The 14,342-nt window shown below is 27.5% G+C and overlaps 1 protein-coding gene across 12 annotated transcripts in view; it reads right to left on the bottom strand.

Annotated features, from left to right (window-relative positions):
- PMCA (plasma membrane calcium-transporting ATPase 3) overlaps positions 1-14,342 on the bottom strand; it is a 428,157-nt gene that overhangs the window by 98,050 nt on the left and 315,765 nt on the right. For all 12 annotated transcript variants that reach the window (XM_067273462.1, XM_067273313.1, XM_067272783.1 and 9 more), the window contains 4 exons: positions 11,440-11,575; positions 8,297-8,403; positions 5,990-6,231; positions 4,613-4,877 (listed from right to left, as the gene is read on the bottom strand). In XM_067273462.1, the coding sequence (XP_067129563.1) occupies positions 4,613-4,877; positions 5,990-6,231; positions 8,297-8,403; positions 11,440-11,575 (750 nt within the window). The remainder of the gene's footprint in view (positions 1-4,612; positions 4,878-5,989; positions 6,232-8,296; positions 8,404-11,439; positions 11,576-14,342) is intronic.

Genomic DNA, 14,342 nt, shown 5'->3' with positions numbered 1-14,342 from the left:
TAGACCTATAAATTCCCATTGTAGTCTGTCAATCTTTCTTTAATCTTAAGAATGAAGTTAGATAGATGAAAGATGAGACCAGATATGGAAATCTTAGAGGCAGGAGACCCCAATTAAGTATATAAAAACTTTTAATGCAAACTGGAAGTCATGTTATTTCAGTTCAAAAATTTCCCCTGTAAGGTGTTAGATGGATGACCAGCACAACTCTACTATTAAAGGAAAAGTATGATGTACAGGGACAAGCCACTACTAATCAAAGGTGGGAAACACACATTTTAAATTAAATACATTTAAAATATGATTAAAAATTGCAGCCTGGCATTGTGATGATACCACAATAAATAACTGCTCATTTTATTATAACCAATCTTTGTATTTTATTGCTAAGAGTTTGTTGCAAAAGTTATTGCTTAATATACAAAATAACTGTGTGTGGAATAAATTTCACCTTGCTAGTGATTTAAAGAATATACCAAATTTAAAGAATAAGCTATGCACATTGCATGAGCTACTTTGACTTGACAAGTAGCTGTCAGCCAGTTAGCTTAAAAATTTTTACTGTGCAGTTATAAGAGCAATGATAAACAAGACAGAAGTGAGAAAGTAAGCACAATATTTTACAACATATAAGACAACTTTTGTTAAAAAAACATGCTCTGCATCTATACATAAATTTGTGGTCTACAGGCTAATGAATTTCCTAACAACCTTCAATAGGCTACAGGTAACTTTACTTAACCCAACTCTTGAATAAAACTGTTACTGTTTAGTTGAAATTATTATTTTATTAGAGCTAAACTACTTTTGCATGTATTTATGCAAAATATTTTAAATAGTAAATGACTTCTTTTAAACTCCTGTTTCTCTCTGATAAATAAAAGTATACATCCTAATTTTACTTTTTTTAAAACAAGAAGTCAGTAAAAAACATTGATAAGTGCCTGCAAAAAAGTATAAGATGGTTTAAATACATTAAATATTTTTCCTAAATATTTCATGCTGAAATGAAAATGCATCTTATATGCCATAAAATATGGCAAGTGAAAGCATGGAATATATTGAAGCATAAATGAAAATATACTACAGAAAATCTGGTATATACTATCTACAATATTTTAATACAGTTGACTTTGCATAAGTTGACACTCGTCGGTTACATAGTCAATTGTTTGTGTCCCGGCCAACTTACATAGGCATTAATGTTATTAACCTTAAAAAAACTTGGTTTACTCGACATCGTTTAACTCGTCACCACTGGATAAATCAATATACTTTTTCTGTTTCACACTTTTTAGAATTCTGATAAGTCAACTTCCCCCTGAAAAATGAGTTCACACCACACAGCTCATTGTATGGTATGAACTCATTTTTTCAGGAGGGGAGTTGACTTACCAGACATCTAAAAAGTGTGGAACAGAAAAAGTATGTTGATTTATCCAGTGGTGACGAGTTAAACGATGTCGAGTAAATGGAATTTTTTAAGGTTAATAACATTAATGCCTATGTAAGTCGGCTGGGACCACAGAAAACTGACTAATTAACCTACGATGTCGAGTTATCCGGATGTCGACTGTATATGTATTTTATAATGAGAAATGATTATATTGAAATGTTTTCCCCCCATAGTCCTGTAAGTACAGGTATTTATGAGTCATTAAATACCTGCTTCCATAGGATTATGGGGAAAAAATATTTAATATAATTATATCTAGTGTTCCCAAAGCAAAAGAGAAATGATTAATTATTATGTTTACAAAGTAAGATTCACTTAATTAACAATTAACATAAAACTGTAGTTTTTGTAAATCAAAACCAAACTTTTGAAATATACAATTACTATATAACAAGATCAGCATTTCTATTAAAATATTAACAGACTATTTTTTTTAAATTTCATTTAAACAGACCAATTAAAATCTATTCATATAAAAATTGGAGTTGATCAGCCACCTTGTTTCTTTGCTAACCTATGGAATAAATTTTAACCATCAAAGATCAACTGGTTACTTTAGCCAGCAGTTTATCCTAAAGATTTATATTCATGCAATACATTGATGGTAATTCTGTACATTTTAAAGTGAATTTAACTTTGAGATTAAAACTTGTGCAACCAGTCCTAAAACTATAACAAATGCATAAAAATTTAATTAAACAACTTGATTTAAAAGATAAATAATTATAACTTACAATCTTTATTTATATTTATGTATATATAAATGAAAATGATCAGTGTCATATGTTTATTTTATCTTAAAAATTCAAAATGTTAACATGAACTATGTATGTATAATTTATATGATATAATTAATACATTAAATTTTTAGGAAAAATTCAAAAGATTCAAATAAGATAATTGAGTTTTAAAATACTGTAGTTGTAGCTGTGTCAAGCAAACATGTGACTGTCTTAGATGTTAATCTACAGAAGGTCCTCTACTTATAAATATTCAACTTAAAACTTTCAGACACAATTTGACTATACATTTAAAATTTTAATTTTGCACAGATTCCGAAGTTCTCTTGCTGCTGCTGTGGAGGTGCTGAAGTCAGTCTTTGACCAGTAATCTATATAAATAAAAATGTACATGTTTGTTTGTTCTTAATAGCTAATCTCCGAAAGTTCTTCACCGATTGCTTTGAAATTTTGACACAATGTTGCATTCAAATACGTGTGTTTGTATATAATATAGATGTCAAAATCTCTCCTGCAAGGGAAAGGGACAAAATTAAGGCTTACCGTGAAGAACTGGGATTCTATTATACTATTTTAGATGCTGTTTTTTGTGTTTTTGATTGCGTTTTAATAGGGTATATCAAGACAATTTACACTAAGAAATGATTTTTTGAAATTCCTCCCATCGCAGGGAATGTTACACATTTATAATAGATACGTTTTGAACCACAGCAATGCATGGCGGGTACTGCTAGTAAATAATAAATTTAAATAATTAGTGGGGGCTTATTTCTATTGCATATCGTCATTTTATGTTTTTACTCATGAATTTTGAGGTTCTATTGAGGTAATATCAAAACTGGTAACATTGGAGTAATGGTGTTTTTTTCCCTATAGTTTACAATTTTTTTTGTGTTTTTTTGATTAGAGCTTCAAAAATGTGTCCAAAATATAACAGTAAATCTAGCAGTGGAAATAAATGTGAAAAGTGTTAAAATGGGAACTATTAAAATATTAACAGACTATTTTTTTTAAATTTCATTTAAACAGATCAATTAAAATCTATTCATATAAAAATTGGAGTTGATCAGCCACCTTGTTTCTTTGCTAACCTATGGAATAAATTTTAACCAATAGTTTCAAACTGGACATTACAAAACTAAGTGCATTAAGTTAAAAAAAAGCATGTTTGAAACACCTGTTACTAAGCAGTAGTGAGCAAGTGAATTAGCATAATGTATTCTATTAAGTACACTGAAGGATCAAACACTAACAATTCATGGTTAAAGTTTATCTTTTCTTACGCATATACTTTCTCACAAACCCCATCTTCATTGCCTTTATATATAAAAATTTACGAAAGCCCACAAAAGTTCATTTTAGCAATGGAATCTGGGATGCCACTGTCTACAGACTGATTTGTCACAAAAACACAACAATACATTTAACTTCATGTTTGGTTATTTCCATTTTGGAAATAATAAATTAATAAAACAATTTAATTATTACGAACATGCAATTTAAATAATGATATGAAACTAGCTAAATTCACCTGTATTATCATTTAATTGTCCCCCTTCACACAAAAATAGTAATTTAGTTTATACTTCCAAAATAAAACTTAATGTCATGTGAATATTTTGAAAGTACAGTGTTTAAATCATATTATTTCCTATCTATTTTCAATATTTCTTTCTGTCTTCTTATTTTCAAAATATAATTATTGCCTCTTCAAATATAATCGCATTAAAAACAGTTTTATTACAGATTACTCTACTAAGAATTACTATATCACTCTCAAATGATTAACTTTCAATTTTTTAACCTTTGAAAATATTTCTGTAAAATATAATAGAACAAAGATAATGCAAAGATAATGAAATAAATTGCTTTATTCACATAAGAGTGAAAAAATAAAAATAAATAAATTGAAATTTGTTGATATTGCAAGAAAAGCAAGTCTTTAACATATATAGTCATCAAATAACAAAATGGATGTACTTTTCAAACCTGTTCAATGTTTTCTTAAAATAACCCAAGCATCGCTGAGTACATCAACTAGTAAATAAACATGTATTTGTAAATTTTTTGTTAAGATTCATTATGTAATATGCAATAATCTTTTTATTACATAACTTTTGCTAAAAAAAATACAACAAAATATTTTCACTCAATTTTTTCTTTATGCTTATATTAACCTAATATTTTCTAACTGATTTTATTTTATAAATTTTTAATTACCATTAAATAAACAACTTCTCACACAATCCCTAGGAAGGATAAATCAACAAAGTAAAAACTTTTTTATATCCCAGTACGAACAGATTTAGACAAAATAAACATATATATTTAGTTTCTGTTATTATTATAGATGTTTTATATTAAATACTCTAATAACTTATTTAAAGTATTTATTTTTATGGAAATTACATAATACCTCTGGTCTAACAGGGTCTTCAATCCCAACAACACACAAACATGTAAGTTCACTAATGATTTTATCTTCATCATCCCAGTCTGGTTCACTATCACATTTCACTTGATTGGGCTGTGCAGGTTTAGCAATATAATCTTTATATGCTACACATATTGTACGGAGTCCATCACATGCCATAGGTTCTATTACATTTTTCACTAATCTATCTTGGTCCTCTCGTGTAAATCTTAATAATTTTCCTTCTTTCCCAAAAATATAAGAACATCTAAAAATGAAAAATTATGATTAACATGATTGCAGTTATCAAAAAGTACAGAATATAAATACTTCTATTTTCAAAGTAATTTCAAGTTATAAATATACAGGATGAGTCACAAGTCCCTTGTACCCTTTTCATTCCGAAGTATTAAAAATAATTAATTTTGCTAATATACTTAGCTACACAGGAAGTTTTGTTGACCTTGAAATCACTTAAGGCCATGCAAAATAAAATCACTTTTCTTCCTCATAAATTTAAGTTGCAAATTATGCAATCTTAAATGTGTTTATTTAAATTCAGAAAATAGTTTCAAACCAATTAAAAAGTACTCTTTAACTTTGTTATTAATTAGTCTAAAACTGTTTTCTGGATTCATCAATATATGTAGGACTGCATAACTTGCAACTTAAATTTATGAGGAGTAAAAGAAATTTCATTTTATATGGCCTTGAAAATGATTTTCAAGGTCAATAAAAATGTCCCATTCAAGACTTCCTATATAGCTATATTAAGGAGATTAATAAATCTTCAATACCCTTAGAATGAAAAGGTTTCAAGGGGCTTGACTGACATTGTATTAAAAAAAATGATAATAATATGAAGTTAATATAATAATTTAATAATGTAAATGAAGGATCCTATTCTTTATAGGTGTAATCAATAGCTGCACAGCGATAAAAATACAAGGCTTTACTATTAAAATAGATTATTATTCATATTTTTAACTAGAAAGTATGTTTTTTACTCTTACTAATAAAAATAATTTTGATACTATAGTCTTTATTATCAATTTTGTACACATTTTGCATGTGATTTTGAGAGACTCAAATAATTGTCTTTATTTTCATATTTCATAAAAGTAATATCCATTTGTATTGCTGCGTACATTTTGAACTGTTCAGTTTTCATAAACATGTTTTAAATTTAAGTCAATTAAAAATTGAAACATCATATTTCTGTAAAATGAAAATGTTTTTAAGCCTTTTTAATCAAAAACCTTTACCTAAATTTAAAATTGTTTTTGTTGTTATTTATAATATGATATTAGCAATGCTTTCAAAAATATAATTATAATTTTGTATTTACTTATTTACAATAAGAAAAACAAATATATTTACTTTTTCAAAACCATTTCTGAAGCTCCTTTTGTAAATACTCTGAAACCCCCTGTCGGTAAAGGAATTACAGTGCTCATAGATTTTCTAACGGAGTTAAAAGTATACACTTTATGTAACTTCTCTTCAGGTGTATCATCCCTAATAGTTTGATAGTCCTTTCCCATATCTAATACAAATCCTAACAGTGAGCATTCAGTTTTATTTCCCACTTGTTTAGGAAGATCTCCTGGGCTATCAGGGGGCTAAACAAAAGAAGAAAAATATTAATTATTATTTAGAAAAATAAAAATTAGTGTGTTTTAAATGTAACTATTATTTACTTATATTTCTACATCTAAATGTGATTTAAAACTAAAAATATAAATCTAGATTATAGTAAATATTACAATTTCTGTTTGATGCATATATAAATATAAAAAGTAATTATTAAATATGTGATATTGTCAAATGTGATAAAAATGCAAATCCTATGGGGTTTCACAAAGAATCAGGTTTTGTTGTACTTATTGTTCAAGGTATAAAGCAAAGAATAAGCTACGCTTGTGCTAAAGTAATGTCAGAAATGTGAGTTTGTTCAGTGAAACTTTGTTACTCAATTACTGAAATATTTAGATAAATACAGCCATGTCTCTGAACATTTGTTAAATAACTGTAAAAAGGAAGGAATAGAAATGAATTCACTTATTAAAAAGTTGTATTTTAAGTAGAACATTATCTTTCAAAGCATACAAATACATATGCTTGTAATCTTTCAAATTATCATTTATCTTTTTGAAGAAATGTTTCTAATAAAAGATTATTATTTTTTATTAGAGAATCTAAAAATATAAAAGAATTTGGGAGTCCATTTGAAATTCTGAAATTGCTTTCACTTCCTCTAGAAGATGGATGAATGAGGCTTTATATTTACAGTATTAGAAAGAGACCCCCTCAAAAATATTTAATTTCATTTTTATTTTTCTTATTAGAAACATATTTTCCAAATTATTGACTTTTAACACCTTATGTGAAACATCCCATATACACATATGCATGTGTGTGCTTAAACACACTATATGGGTGAAAATTTAATTGTGTTTTCTTATTTTTATTTGTATTATTTTATATCATTATTGTTATTATATAATAAATACAACTAACCCATAATTACTTCAAATATCAAATGAATAGCCAAATTCTTTTATCAGCTGAACAAATTGCTTAGTAATTGTTCAGCCAATTACAGCTGAACAATTACTAAGCAATTTATCAAAATGTTGGCTTTCAGGCTGCCATCTCTTGTTAAATAAATTAGATAATTTATAATTTTAGAATATTCTGGAAGAAGAGATGGAACAAGATGTAAACCTGAACTCCTGTTTACTGTGCCGATGTGATGCCAATTATGCTACCCAGACCTCCATCCAGTCTTCATTTTATTTATTTTTTTAATATATCCAAAAAATATAAAACAGTGAAATAACTAGAAAAAACTATGCTTTTGCCATTTGATGAGTAACCATTCATTTTTTCTGTAGAATTTGCTTAATGAAAAGTGCCAGTTTTTAAGTCCTATCAACTTTGTAGTAACAGTTTGACTAGATTTTAATTTTTTGTTAATAAAAATTTTTTTAAATGTTAAAATGAAATATCAATTATAAATCAATTTTTTACTTCAAACTAATGTTTCACAAATTTTTTTTATGATAGTCATCATTGTAAATCTGAACTATCAATTTCTCAAAGAAACTAACATTAAAAAATAATAATGGTATTGTCTATTTTTAAATGATAATTTTAAATACAAAAACATTTCTTTAGAAATCTTAAATCTGATTAATCTTAATTTTGTTTTCATTTTCCAGTTCCTAAAACTATTTTCAATGTACAAAAATAATAACTTCTCTCAATGAATCCTTTTCATTTCTCAAAATTTTAAACACACACATTTATTAAGTAACAACTCAAATTTTATAAACTTTTTGCTTCAAAAGTTGTGATTATTGACTATAAGTGATTATTGACTTTTAAAAGCTAATAAAATGAGAGCAATATGATTAAAATTTAATTTGAATGATGTAATGCTAATTAAATTCAGTATTGTTACATATTTTAGAAAAATGTTTATTTTTATTTTAAAATATATCATACTGAAGTACTTGTTAAAATTAAAAAATTCAAAGTAATGCATTAATAATACAATTTCAAAATGGCATAATTATACCTAAAAAATTCTGATTAAATTTGGTTACATTTTGAACATAATTCAAGTTTTGTTAATAGTTTTTAATGGTATAATACATTAAAATATTAATAAAATATTCTTACCATTATACGAGATGTATATGCACTATTTAAAGAAATGGCTGTTATAATTATATCGGCTGGTGGTTGAGGTAAATTTTCATATTTAGGTGAAGATTTATGAAGAACTCCTGGAAATGTAAATGATTTAATAATAATTGGGTTTAAATAAATTAAATTTCTTCTTATTAAAATAAATACAGTAGAGTCGCACTAGTCCGAACTAATTGAGACTGAGCCCTGTTCGAAGTAGCCAAGTAAATAAAATAATGCAGCACGCAAGCAGTAAAACAGGTCCAGTTTATATAGATCCAACACCATCAATGGCTTTTGTTTCTGTTTTTGTGTGTAAGTACAGTATAGATCTGCTGTTTTAATAGTCCATATTAAACACTGATTTATTAATTTTGTACAGTATTAATAAAGTACTACAATAAAATACAATTTTTTTTTGTTGTGGAATTCTAAATCTTTTTGTACCATTAATACCATTTAAATTCAACTGAAAAATACAAAAAAATGTATATTTTGCAAGCTAAAAAATTTCCTCTCCACTGACTGAAATATGTTTGGATTAGCAGTGTTCGGACTAGCAGGACCCTCTTGTATATATTTGTTAATTTATCAATTATTTTATATAACTAGAAAATCTATAATGTTATCTGTTAATATAATTTATTTTTATTTACAAAACTGATTAATATAGTTATTGATACATCAGAATGTTTCTAATTAAATTTAAGCAGATTAAGAATATCACTAAGGCAAATTGATGGACTCAATAACAAATTCAGCAGACATTTTATTAATGCAAATTCAAATGGTTGTTCTACTGAGCAGTAATAGAAGATTAATGTTATCACTCTGAAAGAGCATCAACTATACAATTGCTCTACTCTGGTCAATTGAACAGGAAAAAGCAATCACAGCTATCCATGATCATTAGAACAGTCAGTCAGATTTGTCATAAGCTGGCAATTGTAATCTGTTAATTTCCATCTTGTCTCAAACAACTATCTTTTTGGACAACAATTTTAACCTGTGTTTCATTTATGAACAAAAACTTTATTTAGAGACCTAAATATGGTCTCTAAATAAAAACTTTATTCATACAATTTATTCTTAAAATATAAATTTTTCATCTATTTGTGTAAATTTTCTTTTTGAAAAAAATCTTATTAATAATTGACTGAACTATAGTATGTCCACATGCTAATACCAATGTTATAGGAATAAAAATCTGATATTTGTAACAGAAAAAAAAATTGTCAATATACAGGACAGTACATTTATAATGTCTCAGACAAATATCTCATAAGATATGCATTCAATTAAAATAATTGATCAGAATAAAAGTTACTTATTTTTGAAATGTCTCTTTAATTTCATAAAAATAAAGGCACCTGTTCCCTTATTTGAGGTGGAGTAATGTTAGAATTCCAAATGGAATCCTTTTTTTCTACTTTTTAATTTTCTATTAAATAATAATAAAGTTTCATTACAAACATTGTTTCCAAACTGTTAATTTCGAAAACTATGAGCATTTTTAATCATTTTCAAGATGATTTTTTTTCTTCTGCCGTACATAAAATTTATTGTAAATAAAAAATAAATGCTCAAATTTTCTTTGTTTTATTTATTTATTTCAAATTGCTTAATTCATTAAATATATGTATGAAATTATTTAAGAGAACAGCCATGCCAAAATAATCACATCAAAACCAAAAATAGTGAGGTTGAGATAGAAGTTTTCAACGCGAAAACGTGTACATCAGATGTTCAGCAGCCTAGAAGTTTGACAATGGTGTTTGGAATGTCAAGCATGATTCCATTGACTTTCCAAACACCATTGTCAAACTTCTAGGCTTACAGGAAAACAGTGCTGAATGTCCGACATACACGTTTTTGCGTTGAAAATTTCAGCCTCAACCTCGCTATTATTCAGCAAGAAAAAACTTAACTAATCAAAACATCTTACTAAACCAGATACATTTAAAGCTATACATCAACCAAAGCCAAATATTATCGGGCTAGAAATGGCTAAAATACTCATAATTTAATAGACAATTTGGCATTAGAGTTAGGCATTAGGCACCATGTCTTGATAAATTTAATAATTATAAAGTAATTAAATAATTTAAATAATATTTTAGAATTACTGGAAGAAAAGAATCATCCCGAAGCAGGACTCGAACTCGCAATTCCTGCTTACCGTGCAGATGCGTTACCAATTACGCTACCCGGACCTTTGGGTCTCCCGATCTCCATTTCCAGCATATATAAGCTAATGATATAACATCAACATTATATGCCTTGTCAGGGTTTGCAATGGCCGGTTGAGTGCCTTGGGAGTTGCACACCATGAGCACTGAATGTGTCCCCGGCCAGCATTGTAATAACGATTTAAAAAAGATTTAAATAAAAACTGTTATTCTCTAATGAAAAAAGGGGAATTCATTTTAAATTCTATTGTTGTGCTCACCCAATAAGAGGGTAGGAGGATGGTTTAATTTTTTATGAAATTTAAAAAGTATAAATAACTTTCATTCTAATGAAACATTTAACTGGCGGCGCATTATAAATAGACTACCAAATATATTTCATATTATCTTATTTTGTAATTGAATTATAGACAGTATGGAAAATCTATAGTACTTAGAAATATTGAATGAAACCAGAAAATCCAAGAGGAAATTGAATTTCATTAAACAAATTTAAATTAATTCAGTAGTTGTTTTATATGGAATTGTTACATGCAGATTCATATTTCCTTATATAAATTCAGCAGCACTAGGAATGAGTTTAACTTGTTAGCAAGCAAACAGCTTCCAGCATAAGATATTTCAAACATGTGAATGCTGATATGCTGAATGCTACTCAAAAGCAATGAATACCCCAGTTTATTTTTCTTATGTTTGTACATATTTATTTATTTATTTAAATTTATTTATTTTTGATAAATTGTCCACATAATATCGTCTGCATCTCTCTATAGCTCACCAATGTATCATTTCATGTTAATTATAAAAAATTAACAATCTTTTGTTTTAATGCTTTTCAACAAATTCTAACAGGAATTGATATGGACTCAAAGATTATTATTAAACCTGGTAAAAAATAATATACAGCAATCTTTTTAAAATTAAACAATTAAAAATTTTACTTACCACATATAAAACTTTGTACAACTGTCATTCGATTAGTAGTGAGTGTTCCAGTTTTATCAGAACAAATAGCTGTGGCATTACCCATTGTTTCACAAGCATCTAAGTGCCGCACAAGATTATTGTCCTTCATCATTTTCTATGTAAAAAATTTTGGTATTAAACAATGTCATTTTATATACTTAGTTTATAAAATAATGTTGCAACGAATAGTATATTCAGCCTCAGGTCAAATACCAAATATTCGACCAAACTATTCGGCTTTATTAATGCACATATGAAAATTGGCACACAAACCACATTATGGCAAGGATTGCGCACCCTGCTCTCTATTGGCCCGCTGTCATTACACTTTGCCAATCACGTTAATTCTTGACAGTTGTAGCGGACAGACATGGGCATCATGGCAGTATGTGACAAGTGATGATATCAAATGTAGATAACTATGAAATGACCTACACATGTAAATAACAGAAAAAAAACAGAGAAGGACAGCAAAGTGAAAATGAAAATAAATATGAAATTGAGTTGATAACATAATTGAACAAGTTGAGGCAGCTTATTGGCATGAAATTCGCAGCCATCAATGCCAAATAATTGTTCTCATAGACTTCAGAAAGCTAAATGCTTGTAATGAAAGTCATTTAGAGTGCACAGGCAAAAGCTTGGGGCCTGTTCAGGCTACAAAGCTGTCTCGAATCTGAGAAATCACAACAACTGTGACTTATACCGACATCCTATCTGTCTCTTTTCTTCATTATCACCAGGCTATGAGTCACGTAATTGTAAAATGGGAAATCTTTTCTTAGCACACCTAAACTTTACAAAAGGAACATACCCTCAAATTTTTAAGTTTCTAGCAACAGTAGTTTTGACTCTGCGTTAATTATCCTATCAGGATTTGTTCTTTTATATACGAGTATATAGATGTAGTTTTCATTTAATTTGTTACCTTTTTCATCTTTTAAAAAAATAACTTATATTACTTTTCTTTTGATCTTTTAGATAAATAAGCAAAAGTTGACCTTTCTCGAACTTGAAATCTATGTTCAGCATTAATAAAAGTTAGCAAAATGATTAATTTACTGTGTTTTAGTTATTTGTTACTCCTGTTTTTAGGTATTTGGCCAAATAGCAAAAAATAGGCTGAATAAGCCGAATACTGAATAGTAACTGAATATTCATTGCATAACTATTATAAAATCTATCATTTAATAATTACAACAATAATAAAATATTTTATGTGAAAAATATTAATATTGTTGCAATTCAGATTTTTCACACACAATTCAAGTCTATTAACATACAAAAATCCTAATTTGACATTACAATTAACATATAAATCATCATACTAACCCCCATACAATATATATAATTGACAATTTAAAAAAAAATATATAGATAATAGAAATAGTTAGATGAAAAATATTAAAACTACAGTATATTGAAGTTACAAAATTGTCTTCATAAATTGATTTATGAAGACAATTTTGTATCTTAATTATGGATACAGTCTGCATTTAAATGTTCTGTTTTCCATTCTTTTCATATCAGATTTTAAGAAAAATCACATTTATTGTAAAACTGCAAATTCATTTTAATTTACCCAATTGCTTTTATTACCAAACACAGAACTGCTTATCTTTTGCAATGAATTGAAATTAATTTTTTAATAGAATATGAAAATTTCATTATGAAAGAAATAATTGTATAAAACAAGTACATTATCTAATGGTGCAGTTTTACTTGAGATTAAAATATATTCAAATAATTCCAACATTTTTCAACTACAAACCAATTTAAATTATTACATTTTTATATTTTCTTTAATAATTCAAATTCTTTAAATTCATTATTCTGACAATGTATGTTGAGAAAATCTCTGAAAAATGGATTTAATTGGATGTTAAATTGTAGCAGTAATCATTCTTCTAATAAAGTAGTTCCATTGATAGGTGTTTTATATTTTATAAATCACACACAAATACTAATTCTTTTCGCCTCTACTTCCTTACTTTTATTGATTTTTGATTACAGTAATACCCCGAACTTACGCGATAGATGGGACCGAGCGATAACTGCGTAAGTCAGGGTATAACTTCACATATAAATACATACAAATTATTTTTAATTGGGGCCGGAGACTAAAGAAAATAATTTAAAAAAGAATGTTTAATAAAATCTTAGATAATACATATGTGTAACAAATTATATTACTAAAATCGTAAACCAAAGTTATTTTGATGTAGAAGGCTTCATAAAATCTAACAAATTCGCCTGACGGCTCTAAGATTTTTTTCTCCCACAAAATTTCCTCGTAGCATGCTAACAATTTTTTTATTACTTGTTTTGTAGAAGAAATGCGCTCTTCGTCGGAGTCTATATTATCTAAAATTTGTAACCCCTTTTCAATTAAACTGAGGCCTTCTGTCAAGTTTCCAACCATCATTCGATCATCTGCTTGAACTGGATCTAAAGGATCAAGTTTTGCCAATTCACAAATTTTCATTTTTGTATCAAAGTCTTTAATAATGTTAACTTTACAATGTAAAGATAAAGTTTTTCTTTTCTTGTTTGATGCAGAAGAATCAGTTATACTTCGTTTGGATGATAGTAGAGTCTCTCAAGTCTCCGTAGATATAACAAACACAAATAAATTGTAGCTATGCGTCGATTCTGCGTGATATGTCCGAACATGTAAGCTGAACAACAGTGTGGGGGGAGTGAGTAATCAACAGTTGCGTGGCTCTCAACCAAAAGATGAATCGTCTAGATTTGAAAATCGCGTAACTCCGGGTTCGCGTAAGTTGAGGTATTACTGTATATCCTTGTCTACTTTGGACTTTGTTTATTTTCACCTGTGAAAATGTAGATATTTTTTATTTATTTTTCTAACTAAAATCTGC

Source organism: Centruroides vittatus, unplaced genomic scaffold, assembly GCF_030686945.1.
Source record: "Centruroides vittatus isolate TY-2023 unplaced genomic scaffold, ASM3068694v2 contig_10, whole genome shotgun sequence".
In the NCBI taxonomy this organism is placed as follows: Eukaryota; Metazoa; Arthropoda; class Arachnida; order Scorpiones; family Buthidae; genus Centruroides; species Centruroides vittatus.
The sequence above is the reverse complement of the archived record's forward strand: the minus strand, read 5'-3'. Positions and strand labels throughout refer to the sequence as shown.